Genomic DNA, 25,628 nt, shown 5'->3' on the forward strand with positions numbered 1-25,628 from the left:
TATACTGTCAAAATAAATAAAGCCTATTACAGCGCAGTATTACAGTATTAATGTAGATATGCATCGTATGACTCCTGTCAATGCAGGTATGATGTACTGATATTATAGGATACCTGGCCAATGCTTGTCTACATTTCAGAATAAATGTGCTATGTTTTAAATCTTTATTGTTTCAGCAAAATTTCACAATTGGAGAAATAAATAAAAACAATTTTTATTTTTTTTATTTTATATGTTTGTTTTTTTCATCTTCATCAGAGTTCTATGTAATATCGGAACCTCCCACATGAATATGATTTAAAACTGATTTTGTTATTATTAGCATACTGGATCTTCTGGTAATTTTATAAACAAGAAGCTGTTTCGGGGACATTAAGAAAAAAAATATTTTGTATGTTGTACTTTTGTTGAAATGCCATGAAAACAGCAGTTTATTATTTCTGATATTATGTATTTCTGATGTATTTCTTTAGAGTATGTGTCTCATTTATAAGGAAACAATAACTTTGTAGGTTCTGTCCAGGTGTAATATTTTGGTACAAAGTCAGATTTCACTTATTTTATTTAAGAATTAATATTTTTATTTACTTTTTAAATTAACTTTATTAGTCAGGTGTGTGTGTGTGTGTGTGTGTGTGTGTGTGTGTGTGTGTGTGTGTGTGTTTGGAGTGAAGTATTTTGAAAAACAAAATGGTAAAAAAAAAAAAACTATAATAATGAGTTTTATTTTGTAGGTGTGACCGGAAGATGAGGTGATTTCGCCGCTTTGTTTTTTTCAAACTTTATCCTCAACTTTGCTCAAATATATGTTGTTTTAAACATAATTAATTATTAATCAATCATTATTAGTTAATTAATATTCATTTCTGTAAAAATTAAGAATTAAGGAAGGAAACTCCATTAATAATCGATTTTACTTTGTAGGTGTAAGCCGGAAGTTGAGCGCAGGTCTTACTTAAGCCGCTGTGAGAGAAGTAGATGACGCTGTAAACTCTACCTTTCTCTTTTTTTTTTATAAAACATTACGGTTTAATGGATGTGTAATAGCTGTATGTGTTTTTTTTAGCAGTGTGTTTTATCTTAAAGCTAAAACAAACCGTTAAAAACCAGCTTTATTTTGAAGGTTTCGATCGGAAGCGGAGTGGCGGTATCACGTCAGAGGCCATGACGACAGGAGCGCGCGGCTCAGTGTGACAGATGTTGTTCGAGGAGAAACCGCTTTACTAAACTGGGAGACGAGAAGAGGAGGAGGAGAGCGGGCCGTGTCTGGATCTGTCCCCGCGGAGGAGAAGCGGCGCTCACCGAAACATGTCCGGGGAAAAGGCGGCGGCGACTCCCTGCAGCAAGTTCCAGGCGAATATTTTTAATAAGAGCAAATGTCAGAACTGCTTCAAGTCGCGCGAGCTCCATCTGCTCAACGACCACGACCTGGAGCAGGTGAGTTCACGATCACCTCAGGTGCTCCTGTCATAACGTTTAGCCACTTTTGTTTGGATTAGTGAGCTTTCTGGATAAAAAATGTTATCATTAAACCGCCAGCTTTAGTCTAAAAACATGCAAATATTAAATATGAAGATGCTAACTTTAAGATTTCATTTTGGTTGATCAGTAAAAGAATCAGAAAAGGTCATATTTTGTTTTATTTTATCTCTGAAATGTTCTTGTCAGGAAGTCTATATATTCAAAGTGTCCCATGTCTCCCAGAATATATAAAAGTCCCACATCAGCCTCCCTTCAAGTCGAAAGGGCCACAAGGTTCACATAAAACTATAAACTATAAATAAAACTTATTTTCCGTGGTCTTCGGCATAAAAATCAGACTTTTAAAGTTATTTAATCTTTATTTTACCAAACCAACGGTTTATTTTTTATTACGTTTTTAATTAATGGATTTCTAGATTTACTATGTAACATATTCTCTTTATTTATTTATTTATTTATTTTAACATGATTTTTTTAAAATATTTCTTTACTTTTAGATTATATGGTATAATTTTATATAGCCTAAAATATTACAAATGTAAAAAACTTAAAAAGAAATGTTGACTTTAAGTTTTTAGTTCATTTTTAAACCATTTCATCAATGTTAGGAGCTGTGTCCAAATGAATAACTAAGGTAGGTGGTAAGGGATCGGGGTTTGTTTTATTATGTGAAAAATGCTTCCACAGCTATGCAAAAATATGGCTGGGTAATGAGTTTCCTAGGACAAGGGAGAAACAAAAATTGAAACTCTGCACCCAGAATAGATTAAAAGTCATGACTAATTCTGTGATTTCACCACCCAGCCCCACTACACTAACCTCCCTGCAGTCCCTTATCCCATTGTTCTGCAGAGTAGCAGTCTTTGGAAACCCGAATATGTAAATGAACTCTGATTAAATTACATGATGTGATTAAGACTGATGCATCAATGCATAGATAGTGTTTACTGTTAATTCTGTTAACTGTTATTCCAGTTAAAGGTGTGCTGTTAGGGTTGTTGCTTTGTATTTTGGGATCAGTACTTATAAATAGTTACTAAGCAAATCTAATGGAATAAAAGATTTAATTCTGTTTATGAAGGAACGACTGGGAATTCATTGGTTTTCTGTTACTTGTAAATTTTTTAAATGTATCAATCTGTCAAACAAAAGCCTGAGGAAAAAATAAATTACATCATCTTTTTACCAGGCGTGCTTCAGCCCTGTGTACTTAGTGCTGAGCAAAACATGTCAGGACTGAAAACACGCTTATGAAGGCGAGGTGATGTAAGGAGGTGATAGTGACAGCTTCCTACATGCCTCACATTGTTCAAATATGCCATCACTTTGTGTCCCCCCTCCCGCCTGCTTTTGCCGGGCCCTGTAATTTCAACACCGTTCATCAAACCTGCAAACACCACACACGGTTTTCCAGTGACGTTGCAGGCTCAGAGAAAACCACCTTGTTTTGCTGTAATTGTGGCACTTTTCCCCAGCGTTTTAATGTTTAAAATGACTTTGAAAACAAAAGAACCCAAGTGTCTGAGACAGGAGGAAGCACAAAGAATATAAATATGTTTATTTAATACTTTCGGGTCACCACAGCGGGTAGCTCACCATGTTTGATACAGCAGATTTTTTTTCTTTTGGCCAGATGTCCTTCCTGACTGAATCCTAAGGGGATTTGTGTCTCCCCATGGAATCAAAACCAGGGATCTTTTGTTTGTTAGGCGAATGTGTAAAGCATGGCATGAGTTAAAAGTGAAAACTAAGTACAACCTCACTTAGAGGGCAAACACCACCCAGGTGCTACTGATCAATGCTCAGACCCAAGAACTCAGTCTCAGTCTCTACAGGCCTCAGCTAGCAGGATAAATGTTCAAGTTTATGAGTGTAAAATTAGAAAGAGACTGAACAAGTGTGGATGGTTTGGAAGAGGTCCAGGATAAATGAAAATATCTGTAGGGCTTATGTTTGCAAAGCTTTCTGGAACAATGTTTTTAGACTGATGAGAGTAAAGAGGAGATGTTTGACCACAATGCACGCAACCAGACTTATCATATCAACATATCAATGCCTCATACCAACTGTCAGCACAGTGGTGGAAGGATGAAGATTCGGGCACCTTGTGTTCATTCAGTAGACTGTGAACTCCTCATACCAACGTGTTCTAGAGTCAGATGTGAGGCAATCTGGGTGATTGAGCAGGAGAATAATCCAAAACACACCAGCTGATAAAGAAAAGACTCAAGGTGGTGGAATAACTCAAAGTCCAGACCTCAAACTGACTGAGACTCTGTGGTCGGACCTGCAGACAGCTGAATGTAAAGCAGTGCTGCAAACCTTAATGAACTGAAGTGACATCGTAAAGACGAGTGGGCCAGACGTCCCCCACAACCATGCAAGTCTGAGATATGTGTGATTCTGTTTTGTTATGAGGGTTTTGTGCAGCTCCTGAAGAGTTACAAGGTTGTTTTTGTAAATTTAAACTAAAGTCTGAATAAGTTATTCTGTACTTTTACTGAAAATTACCAGGGGAAACACATCCCAGGCTATTTATGTGCTTACATCTGACTTATGCTGTGGCACTGTTATTGCACTACAGTACTGCTGAATGAGTTATTCTGTCTCATCAGAGAACATGGACTGAAAATGCCCTTTGTTTTGCTCTGCTGCCTGTGAGCTGCAGTCTCCGATAAAACACTGTTAGGTACTTTTTATCTGTCAGATGTAAAAGGCTGATATTGCCGCCACGCTGCCGGCAGGGCGGGCAGGTGGGTAAAGTGGAAACCCAAGTTTCTGAATGTGATAACTCAAGAACGAAGCGACGTAGGAGTTTCAAATTAATCCCATAGGTGTATCTATCAGGAGGCTGAGGGGTACCACTGAGCGCTGCCAGTGTTTTCTTCAATGTTCATAAATATCATTATTACACATTTTCTTGAAATATTGTGATATAGTTTTGTGGCTACCCATGCATCAGGTTATTGCTGCTAAAGGTGGTTCTACAAAGTGCTGGATCACTGATGTACTGTCACTCAGAAAAAAAGTTTAAACCTGCTGAGACGCTTTATATTTCTAAATTAAAAAACAAACAAACAAACATGTGAATATTGAAAGAGGAAAAACAAAGAGCCCACAGATCCACGACGTAACAGAAGGTGTTTTTGGCAGGTTTGTACATGTTTCTGTTGTCAGACTACAGGTTCAAATCCCACAACAATAACAACAGGCATCAAATCCACACAGTTCAAAACACTGACTAATATATGACATCACTGTCCTGTGCCCTTCCAGGCCAAACCCATCTATGCAGGCTGGCTGTGTTTGGCTCCAGAGGGGACAGATTTTAACAACCCGATGCAGAGGTCAAGGGTAGGTCAACTTTTTAAAAAACACACGAGTGTGGCATTAGTGTGATCCTGTGGTGATTTTAGTTTCATGTCCTTCATCGTCAGAGATGGCAGCGGCGCTTCTTTATCCTGTACGAGGACGGCAGCCTGAGCTTCGCTCTGGATGAGCTGGTGAGAAACAGCACAGATACTAAAATTACAAACAAATGCAAACATAAAACATAACACGGAGTGTACAGTAAGCCCCAGCCTGTGCATGCATCTGCATCTACTGTATGTTTTGTTGGGATCCAGAAGGCATCTTTAAGCCAGATGTTGTGCACACAACCACAGCAGATGATGTGGGCTTAGCCCGTCCTTTAATGCACACATCCCCCCTCTCTGTTTCTCTGTCATCCCCTTAAATCCCGTTCCCTTTCATTCCACACTTCACACCACAAACTGCTTTCTGTTTAGCGGCCATAATCTGAAGTTTTAGTAAACATGACGTCTTAACTCGCTCTTTGACCCCTGGAGGAATAATTTGGATGTTCTGATTCTCCTGCAGCCCAGCACTTTGCCACAGGGGACGGTGAACGTGAACGTGTGCACAGACATCTTCGATGCAGAGCCCAGGACGGGCCAGAAGAACGCCCTCTGCATCGTCACCCCAGAGCAGGAAGTATTCATCCGTGGTGACAATAAAGACATCATTAATGGGTCGGTATAAAAACCTCAGAGTAGCGTTAAAAAAAGAGATTGCTGACATGTGTGGGCACAAATGAGCAAAAAGGGAGAAGCTTTCTTGAAAACATAAGTTGAAAAAAAAAGCCTTTATTTTGAAAAGTTGGCATGTTAAAGGCCAGCGGTAATTTACTATGACTAACTAAGGGCCTTTATTCTGAAATTCTGACAGCCTTGAAGCATCTTCATTGCTTCCTGTATCTAACTACAGTCTTTTGTTTTGAAAACTGGACATATAAGTGCATTTTGATAAATTCGTCTAACTCAGGTCTTGTTTTATGTCAAACATAAGACTCAGGGACCAAAATCATCCCAGTAAAATCTACAGTCTGGCCCCCTGGATGGCTATGGAAGGCCACCCGGACATTTAACGGCTTTTTCATACATTTAATAAGTTACTGTTTTTTCCATTTTTATCAGTAGGTTTGTTTTTTTGACAATTTAAGTCAAGAGACATGCTGACATATTTCTTTCATTTACTGCAAAAGGATTTTTTATCATGTACAAAAACTGAAATAGATTTTTGAAATTACTCTGCTTATTATTATATTAAGATGAAATGTGTAGTTAAACTTTATTACAATGAGAGAAAGCTCAGTTTCATTCCTCAAGATCAAATGAGCGTGACAACTGATCTAAATAGGGCTTCACATTTAGAAACTCTCACATACCTCTTGTCATCCTGGTAGCTTTCTATACCTACTTGGAGGCTTTTATTTTGAAAAGAATTACATTTAGAGGCGTCCTGATGGCATTGTGTCATGTTTTGTCTCCAGGTGGAGTGAGCAGCTGGCAGTTTATCTGCGAACTCACAAACAGAATCAGAAGAAGAAACGCAAAGTTGAGCCTGTGGCCAACCAGGTATTGTGCTCATGTGTTAAAGTGTCCAGTTTTTGTGTTCACGCATGCTGATTATGAGACTTATTTCAGACAAGTTTATACCAAAGAATCAAGACTGGTCTTATTAAGATGAAAACCACAAATGTGCCAGTAAATAATCACCTGTCAGGAGACGTTTAGACGATACTTCCTCAGTGAAAACCTGAAAGAAACACCAAGGAAGAAACTTTCTGATGCCTTTGAAAGTTTCAACTTCATTTTCAAATGAAGACAGAAGAAAAGAGTTTAGAGAACTCTGAGTGAAATCAGAGGAGTTCATGGTGACTTTCTAAAATATGTAACAGTAAACCAGCTTTGCATGATTCACAGATCAAAATAATCCTTATTTATCTGACTCTTAGCCTCAGTGCAGCCCCTCAGTTCATCCTCTGTTTGAAAATACTCTGAAATAATGTGTTTTAGCTCCTCCCCGTTTAAGCCAGCTTTCCTCCGATTGGCTGCCCCTCCTAAACAGCAGGTAGTTTGTGGATCTGTGGTCAGAAATTAGGCATATCCCCCCTCCATGACATCACAGAGACACAGTGACAAGAGTAGAAAACAGTGTCTAAAAAATTAGTGTTTAGAGCAGAATGAAGCATATGAGAATGTTTAAAGTGTCTGTTTTTGTACAGAATCTGTTTTCAAACATGAATGAACTGTTAATTTACAGCCACATTATTGTACCTGTATTAATTTAATGTTAAAAGTGTGAATTTTCTTTGTCTCTCTAACAAACTTCAGGAGCCCAGTCCAGCAAAAATGGTAGCAACCGATCCGAGTTTTCCATCCTCGGGGAGGGACCGCCCAGAGCCCGGCCAGTGGCAGGAAGACCAGCGGGACGGGGGGCCAGATGTGACTCCCATCTGGACTGTCACGGACACCGAGCATCTGGGCCCTGAGCGGACCCCTGCAGGTGCAGTGGAGGAAACCATACAAACACACACACAGGCTTTCATGTCTATCAGCCAATCACAGCCGTTTCCTGTCCTCTCGCACCATCCTAACGTCCTGCAGATGTTCGCACACTCGCAGATTTTTATTTGTCCGTTTCGTTTAACCCTCCTCTAACCAGGCGTACCGGCTGAGCGCTCACTCGCGGGCAGTCGGGGGAACGGGCTGGATGAGTTTCTGTTTTAACAGGAAGTGGAGTTACTTGGAGAGATGTGCAGGAAATCCTGAGCCTCTGACCTTCAGGCATCATAAAAGCCAAACGGCAGACATGAGCCCTCCAAGGCCTCTTAAACAAGTCCTAATGGGCTTGATGTTCGGCACAGGTCAGGTATTTTTCCCTGCTGGAGCTTCAGGCTGCGACAAAATGGACACGAGTGCCCATCTGGCATCAGGCTTGTTGCATAGTCTGGAAAGGTCCCATAATGAAGTTCTGGATTAACTCCTGCTGACTCTGACTACAGGCTGCTTCATTAGAGAGATGGAGGCTAAACACAAAGCTCCCTCTGTCAGGATTCCCCTGCTTAACAGGTTCTCCTCTGGGGAACTCATCCAGTTTTTTAATTTCTTTTGCACATTTATCCCATTTCATTATGTTTTCAACATTTGGAGATTTCTAATGTTTACTGAAACAAACACATCAGCTGAGATTTCAGTCAGTTGATTCTTTGACCTTCCAGTTTAAAAGCTCTGCGTTTTCAGAAACAAATACTTTTTAAATGGCTCTACAGATGCTCTCAACCATTTTTAGACAAAAATAAAAGATCGTAAAACTTGACCGTTAGTTGTGCAGGTTCAGGGAATAATTAAATAAATAGTCGGCAGACTTATTGCTACAAATAAGGGTTAGCGGCAACCGTAAAATCACAATGGATCCACTTATTCTTAAATCAGCTTAAAAGGGAGTCTTCTACCTTTGCACTGAACAGATATCAGTTATGATGATGACGGCTTGTGGCTCGATTGTTTTGCCTGTCAATAAATGTTCAAGAAGTACACTAATCAGTACATGCTGATGCTTTCTTTGTTTCCAGACTAGGCAAACAGAAATCCGATAAACCCGAGTTCAGACTTGTTGTTTCATATTGTTGACATGTCAAAGTTTTTTTTAGTTTTTTACAGAGTGGATTTTCTTTTGTCTTTAATAAAATGTTTAAACGTTTGGTGAATGTGCAGTCCTGTGAAAAAAGTGCGCCTGGTTTTTTGGCGGCCTGTAGAACCACCTTTACCAGCAACAAAACAATCGTTTTCTGTACGACTTTATCAGTATCGGCAGAAAACGTGAACTTTGGTCCAGTCTTGTTTGCAGTGTGGCTTCAGTTTATGGAAGTTTGCAGTCCTTAATTTATGCACAGCTCTTTAGCTCTTCAGTCAGGTTGGAGATTTGCTGCTGTGCTGAGGATCATTGTCCTGTTTCATTTGCTCCAAGCTTTAGCTGCCATACAGAACGCCTCACGCTTGACTTTAGAATACTTTGGTTTACACAGGAGTTCGTGATTGAGTCAGTGACTGCAAGGGGCCCAGGTCCCGTGGCCAAACATCTCCACATTGGCCTCGCTTGTCCACGGCACGTTGTTCTAGAAGTCGATGCAGCTTTGCCAACTAAACCATGCTGCCGCGGTTTTCTCCTGGCAACACTTCCAAACACGCCGCACCTGTTCAGTCGTTTTCTAGTTGGACTGTTATGAACTTTAACCTTTAACATGCTGACAGAGGCCTGCAGAGTCTGAGATGGAGCTCTTGGGTCTTTTACAGTTTCCCTGAGTATTACCTGACCTTGGGGTGAATTTGCTGGGACGTCCACTCCTGGGAAAAACTGCAAAGTGTCTTGAATATTTTCCACCCGTGACTCTTTCTCACTGTCGAATTATGGATCTTTACAAAGGGCCTGATAACCCTTCCAACACTGCATGAGTAACATATATCCCCACAAAGCTTCCTAAGTTGAATACTTAAATTAAGACCTGCACATTAGAGAAAATTTACTGACTTAAACTCGACGGGAAATCTTTGAAATCTGTCTTTTCTGCTTCTTTAGTCGGGCTTTGCTTTTATTTTTGCGCTTTCACAGTGTTGTCAGTGTTAATGGTCTCTTTGTATCGTAGCAGCCAAAACAAAATGATTAATAGGCTGTCATACAGTAAACAGAGTACTTCTCTGTTGATGCTACCATAGCAACTTTACAGCATTAACTCTAAATGTGGGATTATCCTCTCCACAATGGGGAGGAAGCGAAAACACCTGAACCATCTGCATGACTTTTTCTGCGTGTTTTTCCCAAGAGAAGCTGCTTTAAAGTCATTAAAAATAGACACAGAATGATCGGATTTAACTTTCTGCTTAATTCATTTGCTCATCGCGAAAAAAAAAAAAATTTCATTCAGACGCAGCCAAAGGAAGGTTATTTCCATATGCAGAGCTGCCTATGTGACACAAATTATTACAGAAACTGCAAGAAAAGGTGGAGCTGGGGTGGAAGTGGGTTGAATGTGTAGCAGAAACTGTAGGAAGTCGAAAGCAGCTGAAAAAGTTAAAGAGAAGAAAGTGACAGATTTGTGTATTTGAGGGCCTGTAACTCAGACTGTTTGTGTAGTGTGAAGGTACACTACACAGTTACTGTAGAGTGAAAATCTGCTGATTTTAAGGGGCAGTGATTTTCCTTTCACCCTGTGATTTATGGCTTATCGCACTGTTGAACTGATGCAGTGATGACAAGCTGATAAAAGTCTGAATATAAAGCATCAGCTTGACATTGTTCTTTTTATCAGAGTGGTAAAAAACTGTGATTTTTGTTATTTTAAATGGTGCTGAATGAGGTAAAACACTGATGTGTTGGTGTTTCCTTAAAAGCCGGCGGGAGAAGGTTGGGATGAGTGAAATGATTTGTGGTTTGTGAATAAAGCTTGGCTGAGGTTTTATGGCAAAGGGACGCCTAATTTCGTGGACTTAAACCAAGCTGTGGTTTGATGTTCCTGCTCTCTGATGATCTAACAGTCTGAAACTTTTTTTGTGTTGGTTTTATCTCCAGGCAACGCCTCCTCCTACCTGTGCCTGGACCCCAGGGGCTCTCTGACCTCAGCCGGCTTCGGCGGCTCGGTCGGGTCTTCAGACTTGGCGGCCTCTGAAAGCTCCGACACCGGCAGAAACAACCGGCTGACTGAACCCAACAACATCCAAACATCAGCAAACAACAAGAACCAGAGGCAGGATGGGAGGTTAGAAGCAAAGCTGCTTCCTGCTCATTTTAAACATCTTATGATTACATAAATCTTCGTGTTTTGGAGCAAGCAGCTTTTTCTTTTCTTATTTATGTTTGTGTGTAATCTGTGGGTAACTCATCAGAGCCATTTAAAGTACACTGGCAGAGAAATGTGCAAGCAATTAGCACAAAGGACATCCAATGCCTCCCCCAGCATAAAGCCGAACAGGCATCACACACCGCTAAACGGCAGATCAAAGCCTCACGCTCTACCCCTCCATTAGAGATCTGACTGCTGCATTTTTATATTTAGCCAAGAGAAACCCTCCCAGTTTGTGCCCCAGCAGCATGCGAACGGGTGACGTGAGGAGAAATCATGTCAGCTCTTCGCTCTTGTTGCCTTTTTGGGAAACGAAAACACAAAATCCTTATCCCTCCCCCCCAAATAAGGTCAGAAATTCCAAAACGCTGGTGTAATTAGATATCCTCGGCATTGTTTCTCAGGACCTCAACACTGACAGTCTGCCTGCCAGTCAGGGAACGAACCTCAGTTTGAGGGCACGGAAGTGTCTGAACCCACCAAATCCTCACATTCAGAAAGGAGTTAAAGAAACCGGCCTCTTATAAAAAGCCCCCACAGTGTGCTGGACATGACAAGAAGAAACACTCAGTTCATTTCAGGTTCATCCAGGTTTACTTTAAAGGTGACACAGCCTCATGTGTCCTTATCTATATGAATACCACAAGTCTGGGTTTATAGTTCTTCTGTTTGGTGACTTTTGCCTCGATTTAATAGAAAAATGCCATTTTTGACCTTTTGAAATCCCGGAGGATGAATGTGAGCAGGAGAGCATCCACAGACTAGTATAGGATCCCGTTAAGGTCCTTGTACCTGAGTGGAAGGAGAATCTAATCAGCTCTTCCTGTTTTCCAGCAAAAACAGATCGGAGGCCACCAGGAAAGAGCAGGAAACGGGAGCATCCATGTTGAGGACGGGCAGGAGCGAGACTCGTACCAACAAACGAGAGGTGAGATGTAAAAACTGCTTCTGTGACACAGAACCTGCATCTGTTTTCCTTTCTCTTTAAATGAGTGGTCAGTGTGAGTGTCTGAAACTGTGAGCCCAAAAATCTGCGACGTCCAGCTTCTTTTACCCCATCTTCATCTTCATCTTCAAGCGTGCTGAGTTTCATAAAGTTTTTTCAAATATCCTCTAAATTCTAATAGAAAATATTTTTATTGGAGAGTGAAATCCTTCCAGCATGTTTCAGGTTTTCTGTGAGAAGCCCTCTTTAAAGTCAGTGATTAATGGGGCGTGTCGTTCAGTTTCTGCAGGTTTCTGCATGTTCATGCATTTATGAAACAGTACTCAATATTATGCAGCCATGAGAAAAAGAAAGTTTTCCCAGGACTCTGGAAAAAACTCAAGTCCTGAGACAAACAAAGTACATCCCAGTGTTCAGTAGCTTGTACAGTCACCTTTAGCAGGTCTAACTTCAAATAACAGTCTTTAACATCGCTGTGGAGGCATTTTGTTCTTCTTCCCACCACAACATTTCAGTCAGAGTGAGGTCTGGACTTTGACCGGGACACTGCAGCTCCTCCGTTCTTTTCCTTTTCAGCCAGTCTGCTGTAGATTTGCTGCTGAGTCACATCTGACTGATTATAAAGAGAAGCTCATCATCAACTCAGAGGCTGCAAGATGCCCAAATCGTCATCCCCCCACCACCGTGCTGACTGTGCCTGTGGGGTGTTTGGTTTACAGTTTAAAGATAGTGTCATCATTGATGTTATTTAATATGTTTGTAATACATTTGTCTCTTAATTTTATACCATGCTTTTCACCTGTGGAAGTGAAAATGGCATCACACTTCAAGGGTTTTCCTGATATTGAAAATCTAGCATCATAACAACCCTGGTTTACAAACACAGCTCATTCTTTAAAACTAGTTTAACCGTCAAGTTTCTTAATAGACAATGGGACGTATTTATCTCGTGGCCTTCCTGCGGAACTTGGCTGGCTTTGGGAGGCAAAGAGAAAGATTCAGTTAAAATATCTGAGTGAGGTTTTCTTTCTTTGTTGTCAAACTGGGCGACGATATTTAGAACCTGGTCTATCCAGTTATTATTGGAGAAGGAAGACCTGAACAGGTCGTCAGTATCACAGGAGTAAGAGAGTGAAACACTCATAGTCCTGTGTGGACACAAAAAAAACCACATAGCCAACCAGCCACTGGATTCAAACCCACAACCTTCTTCCTGTGAGGTGTGAGAAGGCTTCATATTCAGCTCATCTGTAAAACACCGCTGGGCTCTGGTCTCTGCTTAATAACCCACATTTTCTTTTTAACAATTCAAACGAATGTTTTTCATTTGAATCATGTTTAAAGTTAAAGGAATGCCCCTTTAAAAACAAAAAAGATGGTGTTCTTTAATAATTTTGGTAAATAAATGATGTTTTTGCCATGAGCGGGCAGCCGTACTGACCGCTGGCCACTGTAATATTCAGTATACAGACAGAGAGCGCTGTGAACTGGTGACGGCACAGACAGACGGAAACATCCAAAAATTAGAAAACTAAAGACAAGAACAAACACAGAGACAGTGTTGTTATGTAATGTGTAACTGGGAGGTTGGTTTCACATTATTACAAAAGAGGCCTAGTTTTAACCCGGTGAGAAAAGAGCCCAGAGCAAACAATAAACAACAAGATGAGAAAAATTCTCAGTGAAATCGTTTATTGTGGTGAGGCTGTGCAGGAGCGCAGAGCTTATAATAAAAACGTGATTGAGAAAATAAAATTTTAAGTCCTTCAACGCCGGCATCCAACAATTAAAAACCCGCTTCCTGCCTGTGGTCGTTGGCTAACCGTGAACAGGTAATGATTAATCCTAGCGTGGGTTTGCCGTGATTCAGACCAGCCGTCGTATCCAGCTGTGCTCAGGCTGCACCGGGCCGGGCCGCGAGGTTGGACTGGTTTGAACATGACTCAGGCAGCAGCCAGGTGTTATCCATGAAAGACGTCACTCTGAGGCCGAAGGTCCGACCTGATCAAACGCTGCCCAGAGTTAGACGGAGAGTTAGGAAATCTCCCAAATTACAGTCTGAGGCTGTTTGCTTCAGTCTGTCAGTGTGGGTGTAAACAACCCGAGGACCCGTTCAGGTCTTCAGAGCGCTCATTCGGTCTAAGCCGGTGATGAGAGCGTGGCGTGAAACGCGTGGACGAGCCGTTCGGGCCGTGTCCGGGCATGACTTTCTTCACATGAGCGAGCACATGTGTCGGCAGGTGGGAGGGAGGCTGGTGATTCACTGTGAGCAGAACTGGTTTTGATGCCCTGAAGCAGTTCAGACGCCGTTCCTCTTTATTTTCCAGGGATTCGGAATAAACCAATTAAATGTGCGCTCGGGGATTCTTCGCGATTCTCTTGAAGTGCTGCTGACGGGCTGAAGAAACACATGATGTCATGTATTTACTGATAAACTCGGAGGAATGAGCGCCTCCCGGTTTCCAAGCGCACATCTGTTTGTGAATGCTAGTCAGTGTGTCAGGGCTAGACCCCGGTGATTAAGGAGGTGAGCAAACCCCAGCAGGAGTCTGTGTGACGGCAAAACACAAACATTCCCACGGATGATACTTAAAGCGAGATCACCTGTTAAACTGGGCTCACTGTAGTAAATATCCAGAAATGTTTTCAGGATTTTCTGTTTCTGAAAGGAGGGTTTAGTAGTTCAGATTCCTCCTGATGAGCCAGAAAAGCAGATTTAAAGGAGAGTCCATTAAACGAAGCAGGAGAGGCCTGTGGGCAGCGTGTTGTGCAGCACACATGAGATTAACTCGCTGTTTCACAGAGGGACCATCGACCGAGCAGCAACCTTCAGCCAAAAGCTGGCCCTCCTCTCATGTCCACCTGAGGCATTAGCCTTACGGCACATGAGATCCCTGCTTTACCCAGTGAGTTACACCGGCACTGGAGCTCACTGGTGTCTGCTAATTCAAGTCAACTGTCATTGTGTTGTTGGTGCCTCTAAATTTATTTATGACTCATAACATGGCTCGCTTTGTGTGCTGACTCTGCAAGAAGTCTGTGTTTGTGCATTGTACACATAAAGTTTAGCTGACAACTTTCCTCTCCATCCTCACATCCAAAATGGTCACACATGGCTTCACATTTCTAAGCGGGTTCACTGCCACCCCACCCCCCAACCGACTGAGGTCTACCCCACCTGGGACAGGTGTCTCTGAACCAGTAAAAAAAACGGATGAATGGATTTTATAACGGACAGTCAGATCTCAGACTGCCATCTCCAGGCAAGTTTCTTTTCCCCTCAGCTGTAAAAGACTGATGGGTTTGTTTGTCACCCCGCTGGGCCGGTGGGGAGGTGGCATGGACACTCAAGTTTGAGAACTTCTGTGTGAAGTTCACGTGTTCCCCCGAGGCCTGTTTGGGCTCTCTCCAGGTACTCCGACTTCCTCTTGCAGCTCAAAGATGTACACGTTGGATTAGCTGGTGATCTTTTTTAAATTGGTCGTGTACAGTGAGTAAACAGCGTGAGTGCATTACATTAGTCTGCTTCCTTCAGCTCTTTATTTTAGTTTGTTCTCTCCTTTCACAGTAAATCGTTGTTTTCAGCAGCCGGAGCTGCTGCAGAAACATTGTTAAATCACAGATGGTCGTCTCAGTGGCCGCGGTTAATCTTTGATTAAACACACTCTCCTTTTCCAGAGGATTTACTTTTTAAATACAGCAGCAGCAGAATATTTAGGCCCACGCGTTCATTTATGTGTCTTTGGGTGCGTTTGTTTTTCTAGTCATGAGAAGGTCAAAAGAGCCTGTCTGGAGATTCTCGAGTCAGCCTCTTCTTCTTCTTCCTCACTTCCTCCCCCTCGGTTTTGGGAGGCCTTCAGGGAACAGAGGAGCGGCTCTGTCTGCAGTCAGAGCGCCGCGCTCCTCCGTGTGTCGGGGCTTTGGATACTTTTCAATATAAATGCCAGGAAAAAAACCACAAAGAATGTTTTGTTGTGATTAAACTGGACATTTTTCCCCTTTAAAGTGGTTATATAAGGAAGAAGAATGAATCTTTTGAACAGCGGAGGCTCAAGTAAACAAAAAAAGGGGACCCTTGTTTCACTTAATGCGTGTAATCCAGAGTCTGATACGTGCTGTTAGAGCCGGCATGAAATCTGATCATAACAGGCGTGCGGCAATCTCACTCTGAGTTTTGGAGCATCATTTTGAAAAGTAAGACTAAAGCTGCAGAGTCCCGGGGATTATTTATCCTCTAAAACCTTTTTCATGCATTCCACGGTCAGACCCGCTTCAGCGAGTGAGAGTTTAACAGGCAGTGGAGAAAAGCCCGCCGGGCTCCCCGTGGTGCTCCGCGGCGGGCCTAATCCTCACAGCTGACGTCTGTGCCAAGCGTCCAGACTATCGGTTACTCTGGTTGGTGGAATGCAGGCAGCACATGCAAACAGCCTCCGTCCTGATTGAGGAAACGCGTCACGTCTTCTCATCAGTGAAAGCCTTCCTGTGAGGGAAGTTCTTATAAGTTTAATTTGGGCTTCTTTTTTTTTTCCTTCTGTAGAAACTTCAGTCGTGTGGAGATTCGTCCTCTCTCGTTGCCCCCCCTCCCCAGAGAAGAGCCAGGTCTCTGGACCACAGGACATCAGACACGGCCATGACGGTGAGCCACTGATCCGAGGGCAGTTTGAGCCTCGAAGTTTCCAGAAGTGACTCTAAGCACAACTTTTTACTCATACCTGATACTGATTATTGATCTGATCCCAGCAGAAAGCTGAGGTAGAGACCCTCCTCTTACCTGTAAGGAAACATCAGGGGAAGCGTCGTCTGTTCTGACCTTTTCAGGCACGTTTAAACTCGCTTTGACCAAAAACGTTTGCAAACACACAGAGAGAAGCTGTCGGTGGAGCAGGTGTGACATGCCTCCAACTGCTGAAACTCTACTCTGCTGACCTGTGGCATAATAAACACAGTCCTACAGATCAGTCAGGCTCAGACTGATATCTGATTCAAGCATGAGATGGTGTGGAGTTCCCCCCTCCTACCCAGCCCTCAGTTTTGCAAATGGAAATACTACAGTACTAAAAATCGATCTAAACCTACCTGGGCCTGTCTGTAGAAGTAACTGCCACCCAAATGTGCCACTTTTGGCAAGCCGTGCAACCAAGTGTTTGTGGTAAAAAAAACATCTCAGTCTTACGAAATTCCAAAACCTTCATTTTGTTTTTGTTTTTTGAGCACGATGGGCAAGTCATCCAGGTCCTGAAGGAGCAAAACAGCCCCAGACCATCACACTACCACCACCATGTTTGGCTGTTGGTGCTGAATGTTGTGTTAGCTTTACGCCAGACGTAACGGCAGTCAACTCAACTCGTTAGTCCACAAAATTTTTCCCAAAAGTCTTGGGGGTCGTCCAGACGTTTTTGGGCAAAAGAAAAACAAACCTTTGTTTCTTTTTGGTCAGCAGTGGTTTCCTCCTTTCAACTCTCCCATGGATGCTATTTCTGCCCAGTTTCTTTCTGAATGTTGAATAATGAACTCTGACCTTAACTGAGCCACGTGAGACCTGCAGTCCTTTAAATGTTGTTCTGGATGCTTTTGTCTCTTGGAATAATTTTGATAGGCCGGCCAATCCTGGGAACGTTCACCGCTGTTCCAAGTTTTGTCTCTCACCGTGGTTCACTGGAGTCCCAGACATGGCTTTGTATCCCTTTGAGACTGATAGATGTCAGTGACTTTGTTTCTAGAGATCGCAGCTGCTTTTTGTCAGACAGGTTTATTTAAGTGACTTCTTGATCCAGCCGGTCTGACAGTGTGGCCGAGTGTGAAGTCAGCTTTTCAAATCATTTAAAAACTGCATTTTGTATTTACTCGGTTTGTCTTTGTCTAGTATTAAAATTGATCACATAAGTAAACTACTGGTCAAAAATGATGGAAGCAACAAACAGTCTCAGCTCTTCTCTTTTCTGTGTGTTTTATTCAAACTTTGTATTTTTTATCTTCTGTACAGCCAGACTTGTTAAACTTCAAGAAAGGCTGGATGGTCAAACTGGATGAAAATGACCAGGTAAACATTTTAAAGTAATCCAAATCTGGCTGTTTCAGGTTGTGGTGATGATTTAAAGGATCTTACCAGCCTGTGTGAAATGTGCTTTGCTTCCCTCTAGTGGAAGAAATATTGGTTTGTGTTGTCGACTGACAGTCTGAGATACTACAAGGACTCGACGGCCGAGGAGGTACTTTAAACCCGGCTTCATAAAGTAGAATATAAACAGTTTTTGTGCATTTCCAGATCTTCACCACGTTTTCTTTCGTCTCCTCACAGGCCTCAGATCTGGAAGGAGAGATCAACCTAATGAAGTGTTACAATGTGTCTGAGTACCAGGTGCAAAGAAACTACGGCTTTCAGATCCACGTAAGTCTTCGCTTCTGCATGTCATCACTTCATGTTCTGCTCTAAAGATGGAGGTTAGTCACATGTTTTTATGTCGCAGACTCCGAAGGGCGTCTTCACGCTTTCGGCGATGACCGCGGGGATACGAAAGAACTGGATCCAGGCGCTGATGAAGAACGTCCATCCGGCCAACGCCCCTGATGTGGCCAGGTGATCAAATCAAATCAAACAGGTTTTGTGCAGGTTGTGCAGTTTAAAGTGTTTACAGGTGATTTAAAGATGAGATAAAAGTAGATGAAAGATAAGGTGAAGCTAAAATAAAATGTTGACGTACTAAAAGCACTTAAATGATAATAAAAATGATTGATTATTCTTTTTAAATTTTAAATCATCCTGTTCTCAGTTTACCTGGCCAGCACATTCCCTGCAGCCCACCTGAGGTCCTCCCCAAACCAGACGTGACTCAGGACTCTCCCTCGGCCGACGTCTCCTCGGAGAGCGAGCCTCACCCCAAAGCCAGCAGCGTGACGGAAAGACGGCGCGAAGGCTGCTACAAGACCTTCGACTGGGCTGAATTCAAGCCTGAGAGCGAGCCGGCGGTGGACGCCGATCTACAGAAATCCCCCTGCTCGCTGGAGCTGGGTGACCTGGAGCGAAGGAAGCGGCGCGAGGAGAGGAGGAGGAGGTATGAGAAGATGCTGGGCTTCTCTCTGCTAGAAAAGGACGGCAGCGTCCGAGCGCTGAGTCCGAAATCGCAGCAGAGAATGGAGGAGGAGATGGAGGAGTGCTGGAAGCAGGTGGAGAAGACAATGTTCAGACTGGAGAGGACGGTCCCGCTGTTTTCTGACGGGAGAGATGCAGAGGAGATGGAGAAGGTGCTGCAGAGCTACAGGAAGGCGGTGAGTGGACTTTCAGTTTTAAAGAAGCATGACCAGAAATAAATGATAAGTTGTCTCAGAGTCTGTTGATGTGTAAGTTAAACCATAAAAACAGGTAATTATGCAGATATTTGAAGGCCAGAAATTATTGCAAGTATATCTTTAATTGACACAGTTGATTCTTTTGTGTTTGCTCACAGGGAAAATACAATCAGTTCGTCTGTTTCTTTTCGATACAGGTATAAAATGAAAAGTAAGGCTCACCTGATGGAGGGTGTGTGAGGCTGTGTAGATTAACTCTTTGTGTACTTTGTGTTATTGGAGGTGGAAGATCTGAAGGTTCAGTTGGAGGAGTCGGAGCATCGACGACTGGAACTGGAAGCTCAGCTCAGCACAGAAAGATTTCAACATCAGCAGGTGTGAGAAAGCAGCTTTTATCTCAGACACTCTTTGGTGTTTGATGTTTGTTGTGTTTGACTGACTTTGATTGTTTCAGTCGGGTTTCTGTAGTTTTATGACCTTTTTTTTTTTTTCCAGCTGGATTCTCCCGTCAGTCCTGAAGCTGATTTTTACCCATCAGATATGAAAGAAAAGCCACTCAAAGACCCGACGAAGAGCCTAAAGGAGGCGTACAGAGAGCTCCTGCAGCAGCAGAACGTCATGAGACAGAACATGATGGAGCAGCTCGGCCAGGAAACACCTTCACCAACACCACAGCTGCCCAGCATCTGGCTCTGCGATACAGGGGGCGAGCTGCAAGAACTGGAGGATTTATTATCTGAGACAGCGGCCTCACCTTTACTGTCACCTGCATCAGACAGCCAACACTCTCAGAGTGAGGGAATGAGCTTCGATGACAGGACAGCCGACCTCCAGGACCAGCTGCACGCAGACGCCCGTCAGCTGTTTCCTGTCTCAGAGACACAGGCGGATAAGTTCAGCTCGTGGGCCCATGAGTCCGCAGAGGGAGACGAGTCCCAGCTGAAGCAGGTGACTCCTGATCAGGTGACCCTGGAGAAGCTTTCCCTGGAGGTGGAGCTGCTCACGAGCCAGAACGAGGCTCTGAACCAGCGCAACCAGGAGATGCTGAACCAGCTGACGGAGGCAGACCGCGAGATCGAAAGGCTGAAGGCGGAGCTCAGCAGCAGGTACTCAGAGCCCCGTGACCTCCCTGAGGTGGAGCAGCAAGGGAAGACCAGGGTGGAAGATCTGGAGATGGAGCTGAACTTGAAGAACCAGGAGCTCCAGGAGGCCCAGACGCTGATCAGCTCCCTGGAGGAGACCCTGAGGGAGACGGAGGTGCTGCTGCAGCTGAGCGACCCGGTAGGAGAGGATGAAAACAAGAAGAGGGATGAGAAACCGGAGGGATACCTGCTGCGGTGTTTCGAAGCGACCGAGGCCAAGCTGACAGAGCTGGAGAGACAGCTCGACCAATCAGAGCTGAACTGCAGGGAGCTGCAGGAAGCGGAGAAACTTTCCTGCCAACGAGCGGCGGAGGCGGAGGCTGACATCAGGAGGCTGAATGAGGAGTTAGAGAAGGAGAGGCTGAAAGGAGACAGAAGTGTTTCTGCCGAGGAAAAGACCCAGAAGGTGATAGAGGGGATGGTCGCAAGGCTGAGCGCTTTGGGGAGACTTTTAGAGGCGATCGACACGTTGGAAGGAGGTGAGGCGAAGGTGGAGGAGGGGGAGAGGAGTCCTGCTGTGGTGAGCCAGCTGGAGTGGGAGGAGGCTTTTTGGAGTTTGCTGCTGAAGAAACTGAAGGAGGATCCGTCCAAGCTGATCGAGCCCGCAGATGTGCGGGTCGGCGAGGCGGCAGAACAGATGGTGCTGGAGACACGAATGCTGCTCATAGGCCACCGTCTGCTTCAGACCGAGCAGGCGGCGCAGGAAGGCAGAGAGGGCAGACGCGAGGGCGAGGCTAACGATATAGCATTGGAAACCACGAAGACGGAGGAGGAGAGCGGCATGAGTGACTTGAGTGACTTTGAGCGTTTCAAAGCCGTCACACAGATTAAAATGTCTATGCTGGACCAGCTCGCCGCCTCCCTCAGCGCCGCCGCCGTGCATGAGGAACTCCAGCCGACAGCAGACAGACTGTATGAGTTTCACTCTTCAGATCATCCTTGGATAGCGTCGTTCATTTACTCGGCGGCAACCGAAGCACTTTACCGCCATCGATTGTGCAGGCTTTGGGCTAAATACGCCAACTGCTCAAAATGCGCCAAACTCCGGGAGGAGAACGAGGACCTCAAAGCAAAACTGTCAAACCTTGAACAACGACGCACATCGAAGATGAACGCAGGCTGCCAGACTGATGAGATTTACCTCCAGGACGCGGAGCTTCAGGGCGCAGAGGAGAGTGAAGAAGAGGAGGAGGAATTGATAGGTGAGATGGAAATCCCACAGAAGGTCTCAGATGAAAGCTTAGAGGAGAGCGATGAACCAGATGGAAACGTGGAGCTGATTTCAGCTCTGAGAAGAAAGGTGGAGGAGCTGGAGGAGCAGCTGACGGTCTCCGAGGACAAAATGACTTTGGTGCAGCTACAGCACGAGAAAGAGACGGAGAAGCTGAAGGTAGGTGCCGCTTTCATCCACTTTTGTTTGACTTCCTGTCACGAGCTTTGTGTGTGACCTGTGTGAGCGTCCGCTGTGCCTGCAGGTCACCTGCGAGCGTGGACTCGCCTGCATGGAGGAATCTCACCTGAAGGTGGTTGAGGGGCTGCAGCGTCGACACAAACAGGAAGTGGAGCGCCTCCTGGTGGACAGGGACAGACTATTAGAGGAGGAGAGTGCTGCTACTGCAACAGGTGAGGGAAAGCGCCCAGTAAGAGATGAGGTGTTGCCCAAAATCGATTCAGTTTCAAATATTCAGACTTCCTCCTCTTCCTCTCAGCGATCGAAGCCATCAAAAACGCTCACCGCCTGGAGCTGCAAAGGGAGGTGCAGAGGAGATGTGAGTTCGAGAACAGCAATGGGCTCTCAAACCTGGAGGAAGTCCACAGGCAGCACAGGTACGTGAGCATCCCAGCAGGTTTTACAAGACAGGAGGGAAACACTGGAGTTAAACCAAAATGTCATTCTGGAAAAATCATCACCGCAGGCCGGCGTCAGGACAAAGAGCAGACTGTTGATTCTGGTGGTCAAAGATGTTTTTTACAGGGAGAACAAAAGCACCTGCAGCTCACAGCTCTGTGCCAGAATCCACAGGAAACCTTTTCCCCACCAACACGGTGCTGGTGCAGAGCCTGAACTGAACTGGCTGGCAAATGTTTTAAATCCCATGATATTTTTTTTCAACAATCAGAGCCCGAAAAAATCCTACCTGCCCTCTGTGAAGGCAGGTAGGAGGTGCTCGTACATAACATAGAACATGTAAATCACAGCAGGCTCTCATACTCCCAGCAGGTTTCTAAATCAGTCTATTTTCTGATGGAAATGAGTGAAACTGGATCCAGACTGGGAACCAGCACCCTGTCATAACCGCTGCAGTTGAGTGGGAAGCAGCAGTGATGAGAATTGGCACCTTTGTCTGCTCCTCTGCATCAAAAGGAGCCAGCTGAGGTGTTTCAGGCATGTGATCAGGATGCCAGTGAGGGGTTTGGGACCCGGTGCAGGCCCAGTACAGATCGAGTCTATCAGCTGGTTTGGGAACACCTCGGTGTGCCGACAGGAGAGCTGAACAGAGAAAATACGGATAGGTTGTGACTCTCAGTGTGTGTCTTTGCAGTGAGGAGCTGGCCTCCTGCCAGCGGGAGCTTGAGGTTTTATCGCAGCAGTTTTCTCTGAAGTGTCTGGAGAACGGACATCTGGTCCAGGCTCTGGATGCCGAGAGGAAGGCCCTGTGCCAGTGCCAGCAGGAAAACCAGGACCTGAGGACCAGAAACCAGGTGAGACGCACAATGAAGGCCGTTAACGGCTTCTTCTGACATCCTGAAATTTAAAGACAGTTCAGATCACTCTCATTTTCCTCTGCAGCTTTCTGATTTAGCGTCTAAGTCTGCGGCCGCCATTGTAAAAATCTCCACATGACGATTGTTCTCTGTTTAGGTCCATTTATGCAGCCTTTGTTTACACTTTGGTGAAACACTAATCAGGATAATTCAGTGTTTTTACTGTTCCTAAGTAGATTCATGGACTTTTGTACTTGGATCATGTCAGAAATCATTCATTGTTTGAGTGTTTGTGGCTTTACAACCTTTTGCACGCACATTAAAAAGCTGAGCTGTTGTTCACTGTGAATAAAAGCTGCAGGAGTCAAAAAACAGGCGAAAGATATTCACAGACTCCAGTGAGACCAGAGGTGTGAGCTCGACTGTCGCTGTGGGGGTTTAAACATGTCTCCAAATACTTTTAAAAAAGTGTTTTTGAGGTCAGAGGTGAAGCAGCTTGATCGTTTCTCCTGTTTTTCACTTTTACTTGTTCAGGAGCTGAGCGGCCACCTGGCAGCAGAGATCACCAGACTGTGCACGCTCGCCAAACAGGACGCTCTGCCGCTCAGTCAGGGGATGGACGTGTACGAGATGGAGGTGAGTTCGGCTACTGCATGGTCATCGAGAGGATTTTAGCCACAGCTTTATTTCCAGCATTCAAAGTTATTAAAAAGGACCGAGTATGAAGAAGTCCCACCCTCTATTTTGCTGTCCAAATAGAGGGGCAGCCAATCAAAAGAAGGCTTGCATAAAGGTGGGTGGCTTTAAAAGAAAGAGGAGCTCAGGGAGAGGATGAACCTGAGGCTGCACCAAGGCCCAGGATCAGAAAAATAAGGATTATTTTGAATTGTGAGTCATGCAAAGCTACTCTGGAGCTGGTGTCAACTTTCGGCATGTGATACCCTCTGGCTCCATCAACACAAACTGCAGTAAAAACTGAAATTACACCCACTCTGGTGATTCCACATAAAGAATGATGGTTTTTCATGATTGGCTCACACGTACAATATGTAAACTATGTAAATGTGCTCGTGAGCCGACTCAAAGGTTAAAAACACATTTCATTTCAGATCACGCTGCGAGTGAAGGAGTCTGAGGTCCAGTGTCTGAAGCAGGAGATCACGTCTCTGAAGGACGAGCTGCAGTCGGCTCAAAGGGTCAGTTTCACAGCAGCTGCACTAATAATACAAATATTACTAATAATATTGTAATCTGCTAGTTAACCAGTCCGTGCTGCAGAGTTTCATCTGTTTTTAAACCTCAGTGTTTGATTTTGAGAACTGAAGGAGTGCTTGAGCCTGAACAGCTCATACTATCAGACTAAATAAGCAGATGATGTTGCTTCTACCAGCGCGGGGCTTCCAAACATTAGCTGTAGTCACGATCTGTGTACAGGTGACTTACTTGCAGGGTTCGAGTGTGTTAATTAGGACTGAGGGTGATCTGTGCCTGGAGCCGATCGAATCGAGTGGACGAAACGGCTAAATAAACCAGATTTTGTTTTGTTTTTTTGGTGTGACAGGACAAGAGGAACGCGACAAAGAAGTACAAGGACATGTACACGGAGCTGAGCATCGTTCGGGCAAAAGCGGAGCGAGAGGCAGACGAGCTGAGAGAAAACCTGAGGCTGGCTCATCAGGCGCTGGGACGGACGTCGCCGTGACGACTTGTCAGTTTTATTTCCTCATTATATGCCACCTCGCCCCACAGTTTACTTCAGATTTGTATAGAGATAAAGATGTTTTTACTGCTTTAACCTTTCTGACACTGAATCTGTGATGTGTTTGTATTTGCTGAATATTACCATATAAAAAACTGTAAAATATTTGTTTTGTTGTTTGTCATTTTAGGAAAATATTTTAAATTAAACTCCTTTTCTGGCTGATACAGCTGCACTGTAATTTATATTTGTATTCAGGCTTTAACACTGCAGTGTTTTTATTGTAAAACTATTATTTTTATTAAATGAATTTGTCTCATTGAACCAGCGATGTTGTGTTCCATTGTGCTAAAGGTGAAATGCTTTTCATTATTGCACTGGGTTCCTATACAGTGGTCCCTCAGCTATCTCGGGAGTGATGTTCTAAAAATAACCCGCGATAGGTGAAATCCACAAAGTAGCCAACTTTATTTTTTACAATTATTATGGATGTTTTAAGGCCGTAAAACCCCTCACTACACACTTTATACACTTGACTCAAACAGGCACGAACATTTTCAGAATTTTCTCTCTTGTTTAAACACTCTTAAAGTTCAAACCTTCGTAGAAAAATAAGTCCAGTATTATAGAACTAAACCAAAGGCACCCGCAGGAGCCTATGACGGTGCAAAACATTTCATCGACATTGTTGTGTTTGTTGGGGAGAAAACTTACAAACATACAGTACAGCACTTCAGAGTCACACTGCTAGCATCGAAGATTTATGTAAATTTGACGAGCTGAACGCATTCTGTACTGGACAGGAGACAGGCACGAGATTGATTGACAATGGTCTACAGCCAATCAGGACGCAGAACGGCTGTAAAAAATAAAAATAAAAAAAATAAAAAAGCATGCGAAGTTGCACAAAAAAAAAATTGCGAGGCCACGAAAGGTGAACCGTGTTATAGCGAGGGACCACTGTATATAAGAAGTTTTTATCAACACATTTACCTTTATTTTGGCAGTTGTGGTCCTCCGTATCATAGAGCTACATGTTTCGTCATTTTGCCTCTAATTAAAATAAAAAACAGCAATAATTTGTACCAAAAATAAATAGAAAATTTAACAGTTTTTTTAATTAAGTTATTCTGACATCTTGTGAAGATGCAGCAGTAAATAAGAATCAGAATGTGAAAGCTAGAA

General features: G+C 43.9%; 1 protein-coding gene across 3 annotated transcripts; it reads left to right on the forward strand.

Annotated features, from left to right (window-relative positions):
• Positions 1 to 945: 945 nt before the first annotated feature.
• LOC309704880 (uncharacterized protein) lies at positions 946 to 24,767 on the forward strand. Of its 3 annotated transcripts, XM_082530358.1 has the most exons (23): positions 956 to 1,049; positions 1,124 to 1,437; positions 4,759 to 4,836; positions 4,920 to 4,985; positions 5,362 to 5,513; positions 6,314 to 6,398; positions 7,158 to 7,329; positions 10,393 to 10,579; positions 11,498 to 11,591; positions 16,147 to 16,245; positions 17,593 to 17,649; positions 17,750 to 17,818; positions 17,908 to 17,997; positions 18,077 to 18,186; positions 18,380 to 18,875; positions 19,179 to 19,271; positions 19,392 to 21,428; positions 21,514 to 21,661; positions 21,748 to 21,865; positions 22,582 to 22,741; positions 23,279 to 23,380; positions 23,854 to 23,940; positions 24,306 to 24,767. In XM_082530358.1, exons 2-23 carry the CDS (start codon positions 1,309 to 1,311, stop codon positions 24,444 to 24,446), a joined length of 4,770 nt encoding a protein of 1,589 aa, XP_082386484.1. In that variant the 5' UTR covers positions 956 to 1,049; positions 1,124 to 1,308; the 3' UTR covers positions 24,447 to 24,767. The 3 variants fall into 3 exon arrangements, with proteins under 3 accessions (XP_082386485.1, XP_082386483.1, XP_082386484.1); XM_082530357.1 differs by having other exon boundaries at positions 947 to 1,437; XM_082530359.1 differs by lacking the exon at positions 16,147 to 16,245 and having other exon boundaries at positions 946 to 1,437.
• Positions 24,768 to 25,628: the final 861 nt, after the last annotated feature.

The sequence above is a fragment of the Aulonocara stuartgranti genome (assembly GCF_965226115.1).
Source record: "Aulonocara stuartgranti genome assembly, chromosome: 4".
Taxonomy (NCBI): domain Eukaryota; kingdom Metazoa; phylum Chordata; class Actinopteri; order Cichliformes; family Cichlidae; genus Aulonocara; species Aulonocara stuartgranti.